Source organism: Geotrypetes seraphini, chromosome 17 (genome assembly GCF_902459505.1).
Source record: "Geotrypetes seraphini chromosome 17, aGeoSer1.1, whole genome shotgun sequence".
Lineage (NCBI taxonomy): Eukaryota > Metazoa > Chordata > Amphibia > Gymnophiona > Dermophiidae > Geotrypetes > Geotrypetes seraphini.
The window spans coordinates 49,462,876-49,485,950 of NC_047100.1; the positions used below are offsets into that span (position 1 = coordinate 49,462,876).

Consider the following 23,075-nt stretch of genomic DNA (forward strand, 5'->3'; position numbering starts at 1 on the left):
ATGTCTAGGTCAGACTCTCAGCCATGCCAAACGGCGCATAGCCACCGCCATAGCAGATGCGCGGGAGGTCAGCTCAAACGAGTCGTAGATGGAGCGAACCATGAATTTCCTGAGTTGGAGGAGGCTGGAAATTTGTTGCTGGAAGAGAGGGACCTTACGTTCAGGAAGATACTTCTGTAAGGAGGAGAGCTGTTGCACCAGATGCTTCATATAGAAGGAGAAGTGGAAGGTGTAGTTGTTGGCTCTATTGGCCAGCATGGCATTTTGGAAAAGGCGCTTACCAAATTTATCCATAGTTTTGCCCTCTCTGCCAGGAGGGGTGGAGGCATATACACTGGAACCCTGAGATTTTTTTAAAGTAGATTCCACCAGGAGGGATTCGTGGGGCAATTGAGGTTTGTCAAACCCTGGGATTGGAATAACCCGGTACAAGCTATCCAATTTGCGAGGGGCCCCGGGAACAGTGAGGGGACTCTCCCAGTTTTTATAGAAAGTTTCCCGTAAGATGTCATGGACGGGCAACTTTAGAAATTCCTTGGGAGGTTGCTCAAAGTCTAGGGCATCGAGGAAAGCCTGAGACTTTTTAGAGTCGGACTCTAAGGGGATGGAAAGAGCTGCTGCCATCTCCCTAAGGAATTTAGAAAAAGAGGATTGTTCTGGTTTTGAGGCGGTATCGGTCATGGAGGGTTCTTCGTCGGTTGACAAAGCATCCTCTTCGGTACCGTGCGGGGAGTCTTCCCACAAGTCTGGGTCTCTAACGTCAGGGTGTGCACGTTTGGACATCGGTGTGGAAGGCTCGGCATGGTGGGTCTTTGAGAGAGATTTGCCTGAGCGCACCGAGGCGGTACCGGGAGAGGAAGACCGATGTCGTTCCTGGGACCGGGAAGGTTCGGCAGCAGTACGGGTATGCACTGTAGGTGTTTCAGCCAAGAGCACCGGCATGGAGGTATTAATCGGTACCGAGGGGGTCGACACCGATGGGGCAGTGCGAGGCTCGGACCGGTCCCGTACCGGAAGGTGCGATGCCAGTAACGCCGGCAACAGTTGTTGGAGTTGTTGCTGGAGCTGCTCCTGTAACTGGTTTTGGAGTATGGCCGCGATGCGGTCATCCAGGGGGGGCACCGGTGCCGCTTTTTTCTTCTTCGGTACCATAGGTGCCGCTCTACGCTCCGGCGATGAGGAGGCCGATGATGAGGCATTCACCGATATCGGAGCGGAGAGTTTGCGGGGTCGGTGCGGTGCCGGGAGGGCCGGTGTCGCAACCGTGGCAGGAGGGCGCTCAAGGGAAGTGGAAGGCTTCTTAGCCGGCTTACCTGGGCCCAACGACCCCAAAGAAGGGTCTGGTGGTGTCGACGTCGTGGGTGCCGATTTTTGTGGTGCCGTCGACGTCGCAGCAGGTTCCATGGCAGATCCGGTACCGAATAAAAGATTTTGCTGGATCTGCCTGTTTTTTAATGTGCGCTTTTTAAGCGTAGCACAGCGGGTGCAAGTGTCAGCCCGATGCTCTGGACCCAGGCACTGCAGGCACCAATTGTGCGGGTCGGTGAGAGAGATCGGGCGTGCACACCGCTGGCACTTCTTAAAGCCCGGTTGAGGGGGCATGAAGGGAAAGACAGCTTCCGCAAAATCGAATCCGGAGGCCTGTATGGTGGCAACAGGCCCCGCCGGGGCCAGCCTGAAAAAATAAAGAAAAGTGGACGAGTTTTTTTTTTTTTTTTGTAAGTCAAAATAGGGAATCCGAAAGGAAAAATTAGAAGAAAAAATGAAAAATTACGCGAGCGGGAAGGCAGAAACTAGCTTTTCAACGGCCGTTGAAAGCACATACGTCTTCTTCGCTCCGCGGAAACGAAGAAACTGGGGACCACGCTCTCCTCCGGTGAGCAGGAAGGCACCCGCGCATGCGCGGTGCGGCCAACTAGAACTTTCTAGTTAAGTGTCCGTACCAGGGCTCCGTCGGTGACGTCACCCATATGTTAAGAATATGCTGCCTACTTGTCCTGGGATAAATATATATATATTTTTTTGCAAATCGGAGAAAGCCCGCTAAACAACCGACGCTGCACCCAAAAAACCCACCAGGGAGTTTGCAGACCGAGACACACGCAAACAAGGAACTGCTACTCACAAAAAACCCATCCACTAACACAACAGCAGATCAGTTATGGCTGGTAGTTGCAAGCTGGAAGCTGACCAGAAGGCACAGCACAGCAGAGAGAGGCTCTGTTCAATTTTTTTTTTTGTGTGTTACGAACTGGAAAGAAGAAAAAAACAGAGCCCAATGAAAACCCCTCAATCCACTGGAGGGGAGGGTGGAGAAGGGACCTGGGGGGGCCAGGTGTAGCTCCCAAAGCTGGCACCGCTCTGCCAGACACCCCTTTCTCTCTGAAGAGAAATATTCTCAACAAAAGAAATGAAAATCTACAGAAATTCACCCTGCACAGCCAGAATCCAGGAGCTAGAGAGATAGCTACTTTCCCCTGCTGGGAGATAGAGTATACTAGATGTACAGGAGGAATGCCAGTCTATAAGACCACCTGTTAATCAGTTTCTCTATCTCCACCTGCTGGTCGATGTGGGCTATCCCACTAGTCTCTGGATTCATCTGCTGCTGTGCTAAGGAAGCAAGCATCTCTATCTCCTTCCCTTCTCTCCCCTCATGCCCTGGCATCTCTCTCCTACCTCTCCCCCCTTTTCTGCCACCTCCTCTTCTTTCTTTTCCTCTGGTCTGGCATTTTATATCTCCTTAGTTTCCCTTCCCTCCCCCCCATGCCCAGGCATCTCTCTCCTCTCCTTCCATCTCCCCCTCCATTATCTGGCATCACTTCTCCTTCCTTCCTTTCACCTGGTCTGGCATCTGTCTCCTTCCCCTCCCCCCATATGCCCCGACATCTCTCCCTCTCCCTCCATGGTCTGGTAGCTCCTTTCCTTTCCCTCCCTCCCATGATCTTGGCATCTCTTTCCTCTCCTCTCCCTTCCCTGGTCTTCCTTCTCCCCTCTCTCCCAAATTGGGTGCAGCAGCATTTCTCTCCCCCCTCCCCCCAAAAAAAAAAAACCCAGGCAGAACATTTCTCTTCCTCCCTCCCCCTATTGAGTGCAGCAGTAACACTTCTCTTCCCCCTCCTTCCCCATTGGCTGCAGCAGCATTTCTCTCCCCATCCCTCCTATCTCACACACCCGTCGGCAGAGTCGCTACAGACTAAGGCAAGTTGTAAGCCTCCCTCAATCACTGACATGTCTTCCATACATCAGCAACGGAGGGAAGTTTACAACTTGCTGCTCTTGTTTGCTTCTGGCCTTTCTCGTTGCCGGATCCTGCCTTTGTGGAAACAGAAAGTAGGCAGAACATAGCAGCGAGGAAGGCCCGAAGCAAGCAAGAGCAGCAAGTTGTAAGCTTCCCTCCGTCGCTGACCTGTCTCCCGCTTTAGCCTGTAGCGAACTCATGCTCCGGGGCTCTAAGGGTAACACTGTGTGCAGGCTTCCCTTCTCTTCCCTCCCCCGGGACATAACTTCGGTTTTGGAGGGAAGAGAAGGGAAGCCAGCACGCACAGATTTACCATTAGAGCCCTGGAGCATGGATTCAAGTCGCTTGCTGGCGTTAAAAAAAAAAAAAGGCAGGCAGGAGTCAAACACTAAACTTTCAGCGGCGATTCAGGCTGTGCCGAGTCAGCCCGGGAAATTTCCAAGCCGGTGAGAGGGTTTTTTAAAAAATGTTGAACAATGGCGGCAGCAGCAGGATTTGCGATCACGATGACAGCCGGGTGGTCATCTAAATTAGCCGGGCGAAGCGCCCGGCTAAAAGGTGCTAGGGAAAACGCTGCCCTTATATCCAGTATCTCTTTCCCTACCTCTGTGCAACTAGTTTCCCCCTTCTCACCTTCAATGAATCTACTTTTGAAATCACACACCCCCACCCCACCTTTTTAAAAAAATATATTTATCTTTGAGGCAACTACAGAATACCATGCACAAAAGAAAGAACACAGTACAGCAAATGTGGGCGATACAAAAACACTCCAAGACAACTGGGGTAGAAAGAGGCCCCACCAAAAAATAACATACCCACAAGAAAACAGTGCAAGACACCGTACAAAGCCCAGACACGACTTCTGTATCGTCTGATTTTAAATGATTCCCATAACACACACACCCAAATACCCCCATTCACACAAACAGCCAAACAGTCCACCCAACAGCTCAAAGCTATACCAAGCTTAACACAACAGCTAACCCCCACACATCTGTACCCAAGACATATTCACACCCCCCCCCCCCCCCCCCCCGCTTGATGCTCACTGAAGGAAATATGAGGGAAAAAAAGTGAAGGCAAGCAGTCGACAAGGTTTCAAAGTTGTATCCCCTCCCCAGCAGTTCAAAAAGTAAGACACTGCTGCCAACGAAACAAGTATTTCTGATGTTCAGGGGTCCAAGGTTTCCCTCTCTCCAAACATTACATTACATTACATTAGTGATTTTTATTCCGCTTGTACCTTGCGGTTCAAAGCGGATTACATAAGAAGAGAACTGGACATTTCCAGGATGGTACATGACAATAGAGAATACAGTTTGAGGATTGAGACTTAATAACAGAATGATAGTAAAGACTTAATAATATCGGAAGATGTTTTGGACGGCAGTGTTTTGGTTTCTTGGGGGAAGTTAGTTCTCACGACGGCAGCCATTCAGGAAGCAGCACAGGGCCAGGCTTGAGATCGAAAATATCACTCCTGTCCTGCACAGCAAGATTGGAGGAGGCAGCCGTCCAACGAGGAAGGTATTTAAGGGGGATTTAAAAGAGTAGCAACCTTTGAATTGGGTTTGGAGAGAGGGAAACTTCGGACCCCTGGAGTACCCCCTTACCAGTCAGGTTTTCAGGAAATCCACAATGAATATGCATAAACTTGATTTGCTTACACTGACTCCATTATATGCAAATTTCTTTCATGCATATTCATTGTGGATATCCTGAAAACCTGACTGACAAGCGGGTACTCCAAGATCGAGTTGAGAAACACTGTATTACACGATTGGCGAGTTTAGTGCATCTGGGCCATAGAGTCTAGTTAAAATCAAAAGGATAAAACAGAGCTGCAGAAGCATCCCATAAGAAACAGTTAATCAAGGAAGAGATTCTCTAGAACCCTTTTGAGAGGACAACTGAACATTTTAAACTTTGAGGCAAGGATTGAGAGGCTGTTGCTGGGGTGGCTGTGTTGGTGATGAAGAGGCTTTAGGCTGCAGCTGTTGGGAGCATATAGATGAACAACAGATAAGTTAAAATATGCTGCAGCTGGCGGCAGGTGGCTAATTCAATCACCCTTAGCAGCTACAACTTTGGCCGTTCTCCCATGGCCTAGGAAACAGCCTAAAGCTCTTCTCTACTGCACAATATGCTGCAGTTGGGTGGGACAAGTAGTGGCCTCTTACCCACTCTTTTCCTGTACAGTAGGAAACAGCAAATTTATAAATGTGGAATTTATTTATGCATGTCTTGACACCTAGATTTTTGGGCTAGTTTCTAGATCCTACTTGTTGAGGTCTGGTGCAGAAGTAATGAAAACCTTTGTTACATACCGTTTATCTGATCCCATGCTCCCGGTCACCAATTGTTGAGCAAGCCCAGTTCTAAAATATCCAAATACTGAACCTAAGGGAAAAGAAAACAAGTGAACACAACAAAAAGGTGTCTTCATGGAGAGAACCTGTCAATACACTAGCCAGAAATGCAACTCTTCTATACCTACATAGAGAAGGAACATCAAAAATTATGGAACGACACCAAGACTTCCCCTACAGAACAGACTTATGTATCTTAACAATACTGCTAACACTCAAATAAATTATATAAAACTAGCTTTATAGCCCGTTACATTAACGGGTGCTAGAATATATGTGTTTGTCTTTATTTCTTTCTCTCTCCGTCTCCTTAGCCACTTTTTCCTGTCCATTCTCCCTTATTTTTACCACCCCTGTGTCCACCACCACCCCTTCACTGCTCCCCTTCTCCCTTTGTTTTACCTCCCCCCCCTGTCCATCAGCACCTCTTCCTGATCCCCCTGTCCAGCAGTAAGCTTCCCTTCATTTTTCCCCCCGTGTCCATCATCACCTCTTCCTGCTCCCTCTGTCCAGCAGTAGGCCTCCCTTCATTTCCCTCCCCCCCCCCGTCCATCAGCACCTCTTCCTGCTCCCCCTGTCCAGCAGTAGGCCTTCCTTCATTCCCCCCCCCCGGTCCATCAGCACCCCTTCCTGCTCCCCCTGTCCACGGGAGTTAGTACAGGGCCGGTGTCTGCCATTCTCCCCAGAGTCCTTGCGCCCCCCCCCCCCTTCTCTTCCCTTCCCACGGACCTGACTACCTACCCGGCGATTCAAGCAGCTGTGCAGCAGTCTTCACACGCTGCTTCGGGTCCTTCTACTGCCCTGATTTACTCTGTCACGTCCCTGATGACATCATCAGAGACGCGGCAGAGCAAATCAGGAAAGTAGAAGGGCCCGAAGCAGCGTGTGAAGAGTGGTGCACACGCTGCTTGAATCGCCAAGGTAGTCGGGTCCGCAGGAAGGGGGGGTGAGCGGAAAAGGACTCGGACTCGTGTGGTCTGTCGCGAAGGGTGGCCAGGCTCCATTTCAGCCGCAGGGAAGGCTCACTGCCCCAGCTCCTTACCCGTCCGCAGCCCGGGCCAGGCCTCCCGCGCTTTCTCAGAGGCCCGGCTCGCTCAGTTGGTTTTTTTTTTTACTCCGCTTCCTGCATTCGCTGCTCTCAGTGATGTAATAAGCGCACATGCGCACTTGTCTTGCCACATCCCGACAGAAAAGGGATCAGGGAACACGCGAGACAATTGCGCATGCGCAGCTAGCATTTTATTATTTAAGATGATCTATTCAATACATTTTTGAAAATGGGTTTTATCTACAGAAATAAAATATTGGCAGATGTCAGGAAGGTTGTTTTTTTTCTAAAGCAAAATTCCCTACCTTTCAAGTGTAATTAAGGACAGCAGGATATACTGCTTTGACCTGATCCCAAATACAGGGGTATAGCAAACACTATATGTCCAATCAACATTTTTGAAAACTTTAATGTTTAATTTCCCTCCTCAACCCCTGTTCTGATTTCCTGTAGTGATGGATTCCAGTCTGTGGGAACATCACATCCTGTTTGTCCTTAGAGAAAGCAAAGTCGCCTACTTGTATCCTGAGCTTGTATCTACTTCCCACCCTAAGGAGGTGATTTCATCTTAAGTACTGAAATGATGTAGCCTCACATATTCTTGGGTCTACCTACTAGAAAATACATAAATCTGCAAACTTGTGGAGCTATGTACTAATTTAGTAGGACAGGCTCTGTCAGATTATCTTTCCCATCTTTGAATACTTCTACATAAATTAATAGAAACTAGGAAGAGAATACCATAAAATAAACAGAACATGCACTTTATGAATCAACAAAGTCTTGTAGACCGCTAATACCTTGTACAGTAGGTCTAAGCAGTTATTAAGAGCTAAAGCAAACTCCAGGACAGAAAGTATATGGCAGCCTCAATGGAGTCGTCAAAGAGCTCATTATCTTGGCACGGTAAATTGGCTAGACAATCTTGAAAGTTAGGGTCCATGTCCACAATGCGTAGCCGCATTGCTACAGCAAAAGCAGTGACCCGAGATGACATTTCAAAGGCATGAAAAGAAGTATTTGAGAGGGTCTGCTGAAGTTGTTGGAACGCAGGCAACCGGTGTTCAGCCAGATCAGGAAAGAAGTAGGACATGGTCTTAATGCAGTACTTTAGATAGGATGTGAACATGAAGTTGTAATTCAAGATCCTGTTTGCCATCATGGAATTCTGATAAAGACAGCGTCCAAATTTATCCATCGTGTGGCCCTCTCTGCCTTGAAGGACGGCAGCATAAACCTTGGTGGGGTTAGATTTTTTAAGAGATGATTCCACCACTAAGGATTGGTGAGACAATTGCGGCTTCTCAACCCCTTTACAAGGAACCGTGCGGTAATGAGATTCCATTTTAGAGGGGATAGCTGGAATTGAATAAGGAGTTTCAAGATTCCTGAGAAACGTTCGTTTCAAAAACAGGATTCATACATAGTCTCATAGCATCCTTTGGCGGATGAGGCAATTCCATTTTAGCCAAATATTCAAGAGTATACTTAGACTCAGATTGAAGATCAATCTGAAGAGCCATTAATCTTGAAAAACAATGAATCTTGAAGAGCAATGAAATCTTGAAAAAGATGTGGATTTTGAAGCTGAAGACTCTTCAGGAGAAGTGGAACGAGACCAAGCTGCCTCTGAGTAAGATGGAGAAGCCTCCCTGGAGTATTGAGAAGGCATGTCTATATCCAACGTAAGAGTCACAGAAGAAGCTCCGATGTGTGATATAGGCGGAGTGAGAGAGTGCAGAAGCCTTGATGGAGAAGTCCCAGGAGTATGAGGAATTGAGAGCCTCGACTCATGCCTCGTAGAGACAGGCAAAGGAGGATCCCTCGTAGATGGTCTTGAGAGGAGTCCAGGACCTGGATGTGCCTCGAGGTGGAGACGTACGAGAAGTTGAAAGCTTCGGAGTTCGAGACCTATGCCTGGGCTTGGAAGGGGTGTCGATGGGCCTCGACGAACGAGGAATAGCAAACTCTGTACTCTTCCAAGGAGACTCTTTAGTCTTCTTTGAAGCGAGGTGCCTCGAAGACAAGGAGTGCTTCAAGTGAGGCCTCGAACGAGGCTTGTCCTCCACGTCTCGAACAGGGTGAGTATCTGAGACTCGAACCTGAAGGACGAGGAGTCACTGGAGGATAATGGTCGAGACCAATGAGGTTTTGCTCGAAGTGCCTTGACAGAATGTTCAGGCTGGCTCGCAGAGAGCAGGGTTGAGGCAGGGGCAAACTTGGCCAAAACAGTGGTAAGCTGTGTGGTCAGAAGCATGTCCTCGAAGACAGGCACCGAGACCAATGGCTCTGGTCTGGAAGGCGCAGAACTGTGCTCCATTGAGGGCGACTTCGAAGATGAGTATTCCCTATGCTTGGAGGCACACTTAGAAGGAGGTCTCTTAGAGGCCGGCACAACTACACTCGTTGCCTGGATTGTCTGAGACTCAGCTGGAGACTTCTTAGATAGAGTACCTGCGAAGGAACGAGGAGACTTGCCTGAAGTCGAGACCTGAAGGGGCGAGAACAAAGGACATCTCCGACAGAATCGAGAGAATCCTGGAAGGAGCTGAGACGGAGGAGACAGCTGTGATAATCCACGTTGGAACCAACGACGTCAGCAGAAGGAACTACAACAGGACTACACTGACCGAACAGCTTAAGATCCTGGGGAGGAAACTGAAGCTGAGGACAAGGAAGATAGCCTTCTCAGAGATCCTGCCAGTACCAAGGGCGGATGCAAGGAGGCAGACCGAGCTGCAAGCAATAAACGGGTGGCTGAGGAGATGGTGCGAAGAGGAGGGTTTTCACTTTGTACGAAACTGGACAACCTTCCTGGGGAAAAACAAGCTCTACAGGAGGGACGGACTGCACCTGATCACAGCGGGGACGAGGATGCTGGCACGAAACATCCAGACCAGCATAGACATGGCTTTAAACTGAGGACAAGGGGAAAGCCGACAGTCGATCTGACATCGACACATCGGACCAGAGTATCAAACAAAGATACTGAACAGGGACAGGCGATAGAGAGCTCGAGACTGAGTGGACATTTTTTGTAAATAAAACCAAGGATGCAATGCAGGGGCCTAAGGAACAAATGAAGCTAAAAAGCGGAAAAAGGAGGAAACAGTCGGAGCCAAAAATGGGGAAGCAGACTGAGGACGAAACAGACGCACCACAGGAGGATGAGCGGAAAGAGATTCAGGGACTGGCAGCCCATGAGGAGATCGGCAGGAGCACCAAACCACGAGGAAAACCAACAGAGAAGACTGAGGACGTCACAGACACACAACAGGAGGAGGATGACCGAGATGAAGCTCGGGGGCTGGCGAACCACGAGGAGGACTGCAGGAGACCCAAAACACGAAGAAAACCAAAAGAGAGGGCAAAAACCTAGGTCTTAAACTGCCTAAACACAAATGCTAGGAGCCTAAGAGCCAAAATGGGTGAACTAGAAATCATTGCCAGCAAAAAGGACCTGGACATAATTGGAATTACAGAAACGTGGTGGACTGACGACAATCAGTGGGATGTGGCCATACCAGGGTACAAACTATACAGGAGAGACAGGACACATAAAAAGGGTGGAGGAATAGCACTGTACATAAAAGACTCCATACCCTCAGCCAGGATGGAAACAACAGTACGGGCGGATGGCTTGGAATCACTATGGGTTAAGCTACAGGAACTGGGGCAGACATTAAATTGGGTCTGTACTACCGCCCACCTGGACAACCGGAAGAAATCGACCAGTACATGGAGGCTGAACTGAGGCAGGTATGCAGAAGCGGAAATGTGGTGGTGATGGGGGACTTCAACTATCCTGGGATAGACTGGAGTATTGGACACTCAAACTGCGCAAGGGAGACCAAATTCCTAGAGGTCACGAGGGACTGTTTCATGGAGCAACTGGTCACGGAACCAACACGGGGCGATGCCACTCTTGACCTAATCTTCAACGGACTAGGGGGGCAAGCAAAGGAGGTGGCGGTATTAGCGCCGCTAGGTAACAGCGATCACAACACGATCCAGTGCAGGCTAGAAATTGGATCATCAAAGGGGAAAAGAACCACAACGACGTCACTCAACTTCAAAAAAGGAAATTATGATGCCATGAGGGAAATGGTGAGAAAGAAACTCAAAGGCAACATAGGAAAGATGGAATCCGTAGAAAAAGCCTGGACCTTACTCAAGGGGTCTGTGCACGAAGCACAAAACCTGTACATCCCCAAGTTCAGGAAAGGGTGCAAAAAAAAATAGAACAAAAAACCCAGTGTGGATAACAAATGCAGTGAAGAAGGCGATAAGCGACAAAAAAGCATCATTCAGAAAATGGAAAAAAGACCAATCAGAGGAGAACCAAAAAGTGCACAAAGAACACCAGAAGGAGTGTCACCGACTGGTTAGAAAAGCAAAAAGGGAATACGAAGAGAGACTGGCAGAGGAAGCAACAAACTTCAAGTCTTTCTTCAGATACGTCAAGGGGAAGCAACCGGCAAGAGAAGAGGTGGGACCATTGGATGATGGAGATAGAAAGGGAGTAGTAAAAGAAGAGAAAGAGATAGCTGACAAGTTAAATGAGTTCTTCACGTCAGTCTTCACGAGGAAGAATACAACCAACATTCCGGAACCCGAGGAAATCGTAATAGGAGACCAAAATGATAAGCTGGTCAATTTAAAGGTAAGCCAAGAGGATGTACTCAAGCAGATAGACAGATTAAAAGCGACAAATCGCCAGGTCCGGACAGCATTCACCCAAGGGTACTCAAGGAACTAAAAAACGAAATAGCGGAGCCACTCCGACAAATATGCAACCTATCCCTAAAAACCGGAGAGATCCCAGAGGACTGGAAAATAGCAAATGTCACGCCCATCTTCAAAAAGGGCTCAAGGGGCGACCCAGGAAACTACAGGCTGGTGAGCCTGACCTCAGTCCCGGGAAAGATGATGAGGCACTGATTAAGGACAGCATCTGTGAATATATCGAAAACAATGTGCAGCTAAAACCGAGTCAGCATGGCTTCTGCAAGGGTAGGTCTTGCCTCACAAACTTATTGTACTTCTTTGAGGGGGTGAACAGCCAGGTGGATAAAGGGGAATCTATAGATATCATTTACCTCGACTTCCAAAAAGCCTTCGACAAGGTACCACACGAGAGACTGCTCAAAAAGATATGGAACCACGGGGTGCAAGGGGAGGTCCACCGATGGATCAAAAACTGGCTGGCAAACAGGAAACAGAGGGTTGGCGTAAAGGGCCACTACTCGGACTGGAAAGGGGTCACGAGCGGAGTTCCACAGGGGTCGGTGCTGGGACCACTCCTGTTCAATATCTACATAAACGACCTAGAAGCGGGAACCAAGTGTGAGGTCATAAAATTTGCAGATGACACCAAACTATACAGCAGGGCTCAAATGAGGGAAGACTGCGAAGATCTCCAAAAGGATCTAACGCAGCTGGAAAAGTGGGCCGAAAAATGGCAAATGAGCTTCAACGTAGGGAAATGCAAGGTCATGCACGTGGGGAAAAAGAACCCGATGTTCACTTACAAAATGGGGGGAACACCACTAGGGGTCAGTAACCTGGAGAGAGACCTGGGAGTGATGGTAGACGCAACACTGAAGGCATCGGCGCAGTGCGCCACGGCCTCAAGGAAAGCTAACAGAATGTTGGGTATCATTAAGAAGGGTATCACGACCAGGACGAGGGAAGTCATCATGCCGCTGTATCGTGCAATGGTGCGGCCGCATCTGGAGTACTGTGTCCAGTACTGGTCGCCGCACCTCAAGAAGGACATGGCGGTACTAGAGGGAGTACAGAGAAGAGCGACTAAACTGATAAAGGGAATGGAAAATCTCCCATATACCGACAGATTAAAGCAGCTAGGACTTTTCTCCCTGGAAAAGCGGAGACTTAGAGGAGACATGATAGAAACCTTCAAGATCCTGAAAGGCATAGAAAAAGTAGACAGGGACAGATTTTTCAAATTAAGGGGCACCACAAGTACAAGGGGGCACTCGGAGAAACTGAAAGGGGACAGGTTTAGAACAAACGCTAGGAAGTTCCTCTTCACTCAGAGGGTGGTGGATACATGGAACGCGCTTCCAGAGGCTGTGGTAGACAGGAACACATTAAATGGTTTCAAAGAAGGTTTGGATAGATTCCTAGAAGAAAAAGGGATTGAAGGGTATAGATAGATATATACCACTGCTCAGGCAATGGGCTTGATGGGCCACCGCGGGAGCAGACCGCTGAGCAGGATGGACCTCTGGTCTGCCTCAGCGGAGGCAACTTCTTATGTTCTTATGTTCTTTAGAGGCACAGCAGATGAGGCCTTCGAGGACGACGGCGACTTGCTCGAGGTCGAGGACTTGGAGGACGAGGCTACAACAGGGGTCGACACGGAAAAATTATGTTCTTACCTGTTAATTTTCTTTCCCTTAAACGCAGCATATGAATCCAGAGACCAATGGGATAGCACACATCTACCAGCAGGCGGAGATAGAGAAACTGATTAACAGGTGGTCCCATTGGCTGGCACTCCTCCTGTATCTCAAGTATAGCTCCTTGCCCAAGCATCTGTAACCATCAATAGGCATAGCATGGATTAAAAAAAACTTCTTTCCCATAACAAATCTCAAAAGGCAATAATACAGAATACAACCCTCAATAATAACAAACTTCGAAAGTTGCAAAAGAAAAAACCGACAGACAATATCCAGAAAGGGTGGGGCTCTGGATTCATCTGCTGCGTCTAAGGGAAAGAAAATTAACAGGTAAGAACATAATTTTTCCTTCCCTAGCAACAGCAGCAGATGAATCCAGAGACCAATGGGATGTAGCACAGCAATCCTCAATCTGGGTGGGAAGAAAACGCCGCCTCCGCAACAACCGACGCACTAAACGCATCTACCGCATGCGCCCCCACATCCAACCAGTAATGCTGAGAGAAAGCACTCTCGGAAGAACAAGTAGCCGCGAGACAAAACTCCTCCAAGGAAAAAACCTCTGGGCCGAGCCCAAGAAGTAGCCATCGCTCCGGCGGAATGGTCATAAAGTTCTTTCGCCAACCGCTTCCCTGCCAGCAAGCAAGCATAAAGAATGTCCTCCTGGACCAATTGAGCGATGGAGGCTTCGGACGCCGCCATACGTTTGAGGTGTCCCTTAAAGAATACAAAAAGGAGATATAAACAACGAAAAGCCGTTAGAAACCGAGCTCACGGAGAACGCTACATACGCATCAAAAAATGCAGTGAATAAAACCCAATTTCTCCTCCCAGGAAGAAGGAAGGAAAAGCGATCATGACATAAAGCACAGTTACTTACCGTAACAGGTGTTATCCAGGGACAGCAGGCATATATTCTCACATGTGGGTGACGTCATCTACGGAGCCCCGATGCGGAAGCATTTTCAAGCAAACTTGATTGAAGATTTAAGTTTGCTCTGCTGCTCCACGCATGTGTGCCTTCCTGCTCCACTAGGGGGTGCATCCCCTCGTGGTCTCCAGTTCACTTAACTAGCCAAGAAGCCAACCTCGGGGAGGTGGGCGGGTTGTGAGAATATATGCCTGCTGTCCCTGGATAACACCTGTTACGGTAAGTAACTGTGCTTTATCCCAGGACAAGCAGGCATGATATTCTCACATGTGGGTGACCTCCAAGCTTACTGAAGAGGGATGGAGGGAAGTTGGCAATTTAAGCAAACAGATTTCGCAACACCGATTGGCCGAACCGGCCATCGCTTCTGGACAGGGAGTCCAGACAGTAGTGGGAGGTGAAGGTATGAACCGAAGACCACGTGGCAGCCTTGCAGATTTCCTCAATAGGTGTGGACCTGAGGAAGGCTACGGAGGCTGCCATCGCTCGGACTTTGTGTCCCGTTACTCGACCATGCAGCGCGAGACCAGCCTGAGCGTAGCAAAAGGAGATGCAATCGGCCAACCAGTTGGACAAGGTGCGTTTGGAAACTGGGTGACCTAACCGGTTTGGGTCGAAGGACAAAAACAGTTGTGGGACTTTCCGGTGTGGCTGAGTGCGTTGGAGGTAAAAGGCCAACGCTCTTTTGCAGTCAAGAGTGTGGAGCGCCACTTCTCCGGGGTGAGAGTGGGGCTTGGGAAAAAACACAGGTAAGACAATGGACTGATTGAGATGGAAATCAGACACTACTTTAGGTAGGAACTTTGGATGGGTGCGGAGTACCACCTTGTCGTGATGGAATACCGTGAAGGGTGGGTCCGCTACCAGAGCTTGTAGCTCACTAACCCGCCGTGCGGACGTGAGCGCGAGTAGGAAAATTACCTTCCAAGTGAGGAATTTTGGATGGCATTTGTCTAGGGGCTCAAATGGAGGTTTCATTAGTTGAGCCAGAACCACGTTAAGGTCCCAAACCACCGGGGGAGGTTTGAGAGGGGGGTGGACGTTCAGCAGGCCCTTCATGAAGCGAGTGACTAAGGGATGGAGCGAGAGGGCTTTCCCTTCCAGGGGCTGATGAAAGGCCGCAATCGCACTGAGGTGTACTCGAATGGAGTTGGTCTTTAGGCCGGAATGAGATAGTTGAAGTAGATAGTCAAGGACCAGGGGGACGGGGACTGACACCGGGTCCTGGCTGTGGGAGGAGCACCAGGTTGAGAATCTGGTCCACTTTTGGGAGTAGCAGGTTCTCGTCGAGATTTTTCTGGAGGCCTCCAATATCTCCTTGACTGATTGAGACACGGGGAGAGCAGTCAGGGGGAGAGAAACCACGCATTCAGATGAAGAGATTGAAGATTGGGATGTAACAGTGAACCCTGACCCTGTGACAGTAGAGAGGGAAACAGAGGCAGAGGCAGTGGATCTCTGACACTGAGTTGAAGTAGAAGGGAAAACCACGGCTGGCGTGGCCAGCGAGGGGCAATCAGGATCAGGGTGGCTTGTACTGTTTTCAGGTGGACAAGCGTCCGCAGTATCAGAGGAAACGGCGGGAACGCGTACAGGAATCTTCCCTCCCAGTCGAGGAGGAAGGCGTCGGCCTCCAGCCGGTCCGGGGAGTATATCCGGGAGCAGAAGAGAGGCAGCTTGTGATTGTGAGGGGACGCGAACAGGTCTATTTGAGGCGTCCCCCACCGTTTGAACACTCCTCGTAGGGCCTGAGAGTGTAGTGACCACTCGTGTGGCTGGAGGAGGCGGCTGAGTCTGTCCGCCAGGCAGTTTTGTTCTCCTTGTATGTACACCGCCCGAAGGAAGGTGTTGTTGGAGATTGCCCATTTCCAGAGGCGTAGGGCTTCCCGACAAAGGGGCCAAGACCCTGTGCCCCCTTGTTTGTTTACGTAGTACATCGCTACTTGGTTGTCGGTTAGGTTGAGAACCACTCGGTCGCGGAGCAGATGTTGGAAGGCTACAGCTGCGAGGTAGATGGCCCGAAGTTCTAGCACGTTGATGTGGCAGCGACTGTCTTGTGCTGACCACATTCCTTGGGTGCGTAGGCCGTCCAGATGGGCTCCCCAAGCGTACTCCGACGAGTCCGTGGTGAGTACCTTGCTGTGGGGTGGGGTGAGGAAGAGCAAACCTTTGGAAAGATTTGAAGAGTCGGCCCACCAGCGGAGCGATCGTTGCAATGAAGGAGTCACTGTCACGGAGTGGTCGATCGGGTCCCGGTCTTGACGCCATTGGGACGCCAGGGTCCATTGAGGGATTCTCAGATGGAGGCGGGCGAATGGTGTGACATGGACGGTGGAGGCCATGTGGCCCAGAAGGGTCATCATCTGTCGAGCTGATACTGAGGTCAGCCGAGAGATCCTTCGGCTCAGACTTACTAACGCCTCCAGGCGCGGAGGGGGGAGGAAGGAACGGAGGCGAACCGTGTCCAGCGTGGCCCCGATGAACTGTAGGGACTGCGAGGGGCGTAGTTGAGATTTTGGGAAGTTTATTTCGAACCCCAGACTTTGTAGGTAGGTAATAGTCTGTTGGGTCGCTGAGATAACCCCTTCCTTGGACGGGGCTTTTATTAGCCAGTCGTCCAGGTAGGGGAATACCTGGAGGCCCTGGGAACGTAAGGTTGCTGCTACCACCACGAGGCACTTGGTGAAGACCCGAGGTGATGATGCTAGTCCGAAGGGGAGGACTCGGTATTGTAGGTGCCAGTCCCCTACTTGGAAACGCAAAAACTTGCGGTGAGCGGGGTGCACTGGGACATGTGTGTACGCCTCCTTGAGATCGAGGGAGCAGAGCCAGTCGCCCTCGTCGATCAAGGGGTAGAGTGTTGGTAGTGAGAGCATCCGAAACTTTTCCCGTACCAGGAATTTGTTGAGGCGTCTCAAGTCTAGTATTGGGCGTAGGTCTCCCGTTTTTTTCGGTACCAGGAAGTAACGGGAGTAGAAGCCCTTCCCCCGTTGGTCGGGGGGGACCTTCTCCACTGCTTTCAGGCGAAGCAGGTCTCGAGCTTCGGAGAGGAGTAGAGGTAGCTGAGTCCGGTTGGGAGGGCAATTCCTTGGGGGATTGTCCGGGGGAATGGCCCGAAAGTTGAGAGAGTACCCTGATGAGATCACGCCAAGGACCCATGCGTCCGACGTGAGTTGTTCCCAGCGAGGGTAAAAGGCTTTGAGTCGACCTCCGATGGGAAGGCGGCCTGGGACTATGGCGGAGGGGGCCTGCCCCCTTCCGCGTGTCCCGTCAAAAGGACGGGGATGGTTTGGTGGTCGCGGGCGGTTGAGACTTGGGCATGGCCCTGTGATGGGCTTGCGGACGTCTGGGTGGGGGCCGCGAGAAAGCAGGGGTGGACTTTTGTGGGTAGCGGCGCGGAGGGGCCCTGTATGGCCTGGGCGCTGGCGGTTTGGGCTTTTGCTGGACAAGGGAGGCAAATGAGCGTTCATGTTCGGAGAGGCGTTTTGTCGCCGCCTCGATAGTGTCATCGAACAATTCCTTTCCCACGCAGGGGAGGTTAGCCAACCGGTCCTGTAAGTTGGGGTCCATGTCGACCAGGCGCAGCCAAGCTAGTCGGCGCATGGCGATAGCGAAGGCTGCTTCTCTGGAGGAGAGTTCCAAGCCATCGTAGGCCGCGTGGAATAGGTGAAGGCGCAGGTTGGAGAGGGACTCTAGAAGCAGGCTGAATGTTCCCTGCCGGGAGGCCGGTAGGTCAGTCTCAAAGGCTCTCAATAGTCCAATGAGATGTTTGAGGTATGAAGTGAAGGTGAAAGTGTAGCTTTGCACCCTAGAGGCCATCATTGCGTTTTGGTATAGTCTCCTGCCGAACTTGTCCAGGGTTCGGCCTTCTCGGCCTGGGGGGACCGCTGCTGAGACCCGGGACGGGTGAGCCTTTTTCAAGGAGGATTCCACTAGCAGCGATTGGTGGAAGAGCTGTGGTTGCTCGAATCCGGGGTAAGGTACTGTGCAGTACTTGGCCTCCATTTTGGAGGGTACGGCCGTGACCATGTAAGGGGTCTCCAGGTTCCTGAAGAAGGCCTGTTGGAGTACCGGGTTAGGTGGTAAGCGAAGGGACTCTCTGGGCAATGATGGCATATCCAGCTCCGCCAGGTACTCCTTCGAGTATCTGGAGTCGGACTGGAGGTCTAAGTCCAATGCGTGGCCCATGTCTTGGACAAAGCGAGTGAAGGATGGACGAGATGTCCCCGGGGCCCCGTGCGGGGTCGGGGAACGGGACCTTCGTCGGGTGGAGAAGGATAAGGAGGCTTCCCTCGAGTATCGAGGTTCATGCTCTGATCCATGCTCCGAGGCTGGGGAAGCACTGTGAGAGTGTTCCGGGGTTGTCGATCTTCGGCGTCTCGAGGAGCCCCTCGGGGACGATGCCGGGGTTAGGGGTACCGATCGATGTCGGATTGGTGATCTCGATCCGGACTCCCTCGGAGAATGCGTCCGAGGGGGAGTTCGGAGGATGCGTGGGTTGGAGAGTGATAACTCAGCCACCCTTAGTGGTCCTGTACGAGGTGTGGGAGAACGGCCTCGTAGGGTTGGTGAACCTCGGGCCTTCTTGGAGGTACGGCGGTTCGAGGTTTCTGTCGTTCTAGCCCGACGTTTTGCCCCTCGGCGGTCCGCAGAGGGGGAACGTCTCGGGCGTCTCGGCGAGGAGTCCGAGGAGGATGGGATGCGGCGAGGATTGCGCACCTTTCCTCGAGGTTGTTCGGTGCGAGGCTCAGGCTGGTCTGGCACATTCGAGGTCGAGGCCGATTGAAACTGGGCCATTGCAGCGGACAGCTCCGACGTGATCATCGCTCGGAGTAGGTCCTGGAAGACGGGCACGGACAGCATCGAAGGCATGTCCCCTGCCTTGGTGCGCTCCACCGGGGGCGACCTCTTATCAGAGTATTCCCGTGTGGTGGAGGCACGGCCCGAAGGCTTGGAGGGTTTAGACGGGGCTGTAAGCATGGGGCTTCCGCCATGCGTCGCCGTTGTCCCCGAGGCTGGCTTCTTCGCTGTTACAGAACCTGAAGAGGGAAGAGGGGACTTACCCGGAGCCGAGGCTTTCTGTTGTCCCGAGGGCTTCGGGGTCGAGTCTCGAGGCGATGCCGAGGTTTCCGGGGCCGAGGTCAAGGCCGGGGCCGAGGCCAGGGCCGACCTCGAGGCCGAGGTGGAGAGTTGGTCCGGGGTGAAGAGATCCGCCATGCGGGCTTTTCTACGGCGGAGGGCCCGGTTTTGGAAAATAGCGCACTGGGGGCAGGAGTCGGTTGGATGAGTCGCCCCCAGGCAAAGGATGCACCGGCGATGCGGGTCTGTGAGAGAAAGAAGCCGCTCGCACCGGGTGCACTTTTTAAAGCCGGTCAAAGGCCGGGACATTAAATCGAAAGTAGCCGCGGCTCGATTAGCCACGCGGCCACGGGGACCCGGAAGCCTCCGGGTCGTTGAAAACGAAGCAGGAATCAAGTAAAAAGTTAAGGAATTCGCGCACAGCGACTTAATCGTGAAAAAACAAGAAAAAAATCGCGGTGCTAGAAGGCAGTTGGGGCAGAGCCTGAAAAACACGTCTTCTAGGCTCGCGGAAAATTTTGAACTGGAGACCACGAGGGGATGCACCCCCTAGTGGAGCAGGAAGGCACGCATGCGTGGAGCAGTAGAGCAAACTTAAATCTTCAATCAAGTTTGCTTGAAAATGCTTCCGCATCGGGGCTCCGTAGATGACGTCACCCACATGTGAGAATATCATGCCTGCTTGTCCTGGGATAAAAGAAAGGATGACACCCCCCTAGAAAGAAATAGTGGTACCATCTGAACTGATACCCCATATTTCGGAAACCAGAAATAGGAATCCCCATTAAACAAGGCTTGCAACATAGAAAACTGCAGAGCTGAAGCCATGGCCACAAGAAACCCCATGTTCAATGGCACAGCCCTTTAGAGTCCCAAAAGACAAGGATGAAATGAAGCCTTCGGTAAACTGAGAAGAAGTACGTGAAGATTGTACTCCAAACCGGGCTTTCTAAGAGGCGCATGAATATACCGCACTCTGTTTAGGAACTGAACTACATGAAGCTGAGAAGTAAGCGAAGAGCAATATACCTAGCCCTTGTAACAAGCCAAGAATGGCACTAGAAGCTGAAGGGAATTGAAAGCTAAGCCCTCGGCAATACACTTGTGCCAAAAAGGAACTCTGGAGTGTTTCAAACGTTAAGAAGCACCCAAGAAAGGAAAAACCTCCAAAAGGAAGCAGAAGCCACAGGAGAAGACGTCCGTAGCACCTGGATAAGAGAAGAAACAACCTGCTTCGCATAACCCTTACACGTTAACCAAGATTTTTCAAAAAACTAGGTCGTAATACTAAAGTAGTATAAATATCCAGGTTGATCGGACCCTAGGCAAGCAAAGCCGGAGATACCAGGAAACTTCTTAGTCCGGCTGTCGAAAGACTCATCAGATCCGCATAGCAAGAATGGTGCAGCCAAGCCAGAGATTCTACCAGAGAATGACACGGTGGCGGGTTACCCGCGGCTAGCCGCATTTAGCCGCAGGTAACTCGCCAAAACAGGGAAGAAAAAATAGTGGCCTCTGCGGGACGGGGACAAGGCCATTCACCGCCCCGTGGAGTGGTGAATGGACTTGTCCCCGCAGTGAGGCAATCAAGATCGCGCGGTCCCCGTCATCTCCCTCCCTCCACCTCACCTTTGAATTAGAAGAGCACCGCCGGTTGAATTTCTGCCGGTCCGCGCGAAGAAAAAAAAAAAAAAAAGCCTCTCCTTTTCTCCTGCTCCTACCGCCATGCTGCAGCTACTAAAGCTGACAGGAAGTCTATCCGACGTCAATTCTGACGCGGAGAGGACGTTCTGGGCCAGCCAATCGCTGCCTGGCTGGCCCAGAACGTCCTCTCCAACTTCAGAATTGAGTCGGAAAGAAGACTTCTGGCTTTAGCAGCTGCAGCATGGCGGTAAGAGAAGGGAAAAGGACGGAGGCTTTTTTTTTTTTTTTTGAGCAGCAGGGAGGCAGCAGGCTGGCTTTGGCTAGGGAGGGAGAAAGGTAGACAGGCACAGGCAGGCAAGCTTCGGGGGTGGGGGTGGGACAAAGTTTGGAAGGCAGTGAGAGGGACATGGGAAGGAGGCACTGGGGGCACTAAAGACATGGGAAAGAGGCACTGGGGGCACTAAAGACATGGGAAAGAGGCACTGGGGGCACTAAAGACATGGGAAAGAGGCACTGGGGGCACTAAAGACATGGGAAAGAGGCACTGGGGGCACTAAAGACATGGGAAAGAGGCACTGGGGGCACTAAAGACATGGGAAAGAGGCACTGGGGGCACTAAAGACATGGGAAGGAGACACTGGGGGCACTAAAGACATGAAGGGGCACTAAGGACATGGGAAGGAAGCACTGGGGGCACTAAAGACATGGGAAGGAAGCACTGGGGGCACTAAAGACATGGGAAAGAGACACTGGGGGCACTAAAGACATGGGAAAGAGACACTGGGGGCACTAAAGACATGGGAAAGAGACACTGGGGGCACTAAAGACATGGGAAAGAGACACTGGGGGCACTAAAGACATGGGAAAGAGACACCGGGGGCACTAAGGACATAGGAAGGAAAGAGGGAGGGAATAGAAAGGGACAATTCTTGGGCCTGAGTGCAGAAAGAAAGAAATGAAAGAAAGGATACACAGACAGAAGGAAACGCAACCAGAGACTCATGAAATCAATCACCAGACAGCAAAGGTAGGAAAATGATTTTATTTTCAATTTAGTGATCAAAATGTGTCAGTTTTGAGAATTTTTATCTGCTATCTATATTTGTCTATTTTTCTATAGTTACTGAGGTGACCGAGCTTGCGGAGATGGGGCAGAAACAGGGTTTTAAAATTTTAGTCCTAGTAGTTTGCTGGTCCACAAAATAATTCTTTTATTTCTGCCAGTCCACGGGTGTAAAAAGGTTGAAAACCACTGATGTAGAGTATGCCGGCTTTCTTTATCGCCAATCCGCGCTCGCATTGATCAATCTTCTCCTCTCTTGCAACTTCCTGTTTCCGGTTGCATCAGAGGAGAATATTGAACAAATGAACACCCGCACATGCGGCTGGGCGAAAAAGAAAGCCGGCATACTCTACATCTAAGATGAGATGGAGGGAGGGAGATGGCGGAACACTGCAGTCGGTCGGGTGTCTGCTGTTTTTGTATCACTGCCTTCCTGGGCTCACGTTCCAGATCCTCCTGCATTTTTAGTGTGCACAATTGACCTGATTCGAGCTATAGGTGAACATGGGGGACACGTCATTGAAAGGGAGGACAAGTTAATTGATTTATTTTATGTTCGGTTTTTACTACAGAGCAGAGGCACTGAAACAGATTCTTAGTGCAGTAGTAGTAGTGGCAGAACTCTCTTCTGTCTTCATGGTGTTTCGCAGTACTGAGGCTTATATGGATGCTGTGGGGACGGTGAATTGGATGGCAGTGACGGTGACGGGGCGGTGAAAGGGATGGCGGTGACGGGGTGGTGCAGGGGATGGTGGGCCGGGGACGGTGCAGTGATGGGGACAGATTTTTTCCCCGTGTCATTCTCTAGATTCTACAAATACTGTGCCCGGAAAGCGAGCTTGAGATGGCAAATCCAAGCCATCATCAGCCAGGGGAAAACACTGAAAAAGAGAAACAGAGGTGAGAAAGAAGCCACGCTGTTACCCCCTCTAACTCCCACTCCCTGTGCCCGCTGAAGAAGCTAGGAAGCATTGAATTGCGAGACGAGGCCATGAGGTCTAGTTCCAGGAGATCTCACATCCATAAAAAGAGCTGGAACGCCTGAGCCAAAATTCCCAATATCCAGGATGTAGAAGATTTCACTATTACTAACGTTTACACTTTCTAGAGCATAGACAGTGCTGTACACTGTAACATACAATAAATGGGCCATGCTCAGATTTCACGGAGAGAAAGTCTATCCAAACTCTTTTCCTGACCCTTAAAATGATCTGCCAACAGAAGAGGAAGATGAGGGTCCACCCACTGAAGTACAACAACAACTGTACC

The 23,075-nt window shown here is 50.7% G+C and overlaps 1 protein-coding gene across 1 annotated transcript in view; it reads right to left on the reverse strand.

Annotated features, from left to right (window-relative positions):
* Window positions 1–23,075, reverse strand: part of RBM5 (RNA binding motif protein 5) — a 333,945-nt gene that overhangs the window by 290,716 nt on the left and 20,154 nt on the right. The window contains exon 2 of the mRNA XM_033925757.1: window positions 5,572–5,644. Within this exon, the coding sequence (XP_033781648.1) occupies window positions 5,572–5,588 (17 nt within the window). The 5' untranslated portion in view covers window positions 5,589–5,644. The remainder of the gene's footprint in view (window positions 1–5,571; window positions 5,645–23,075) is intronic.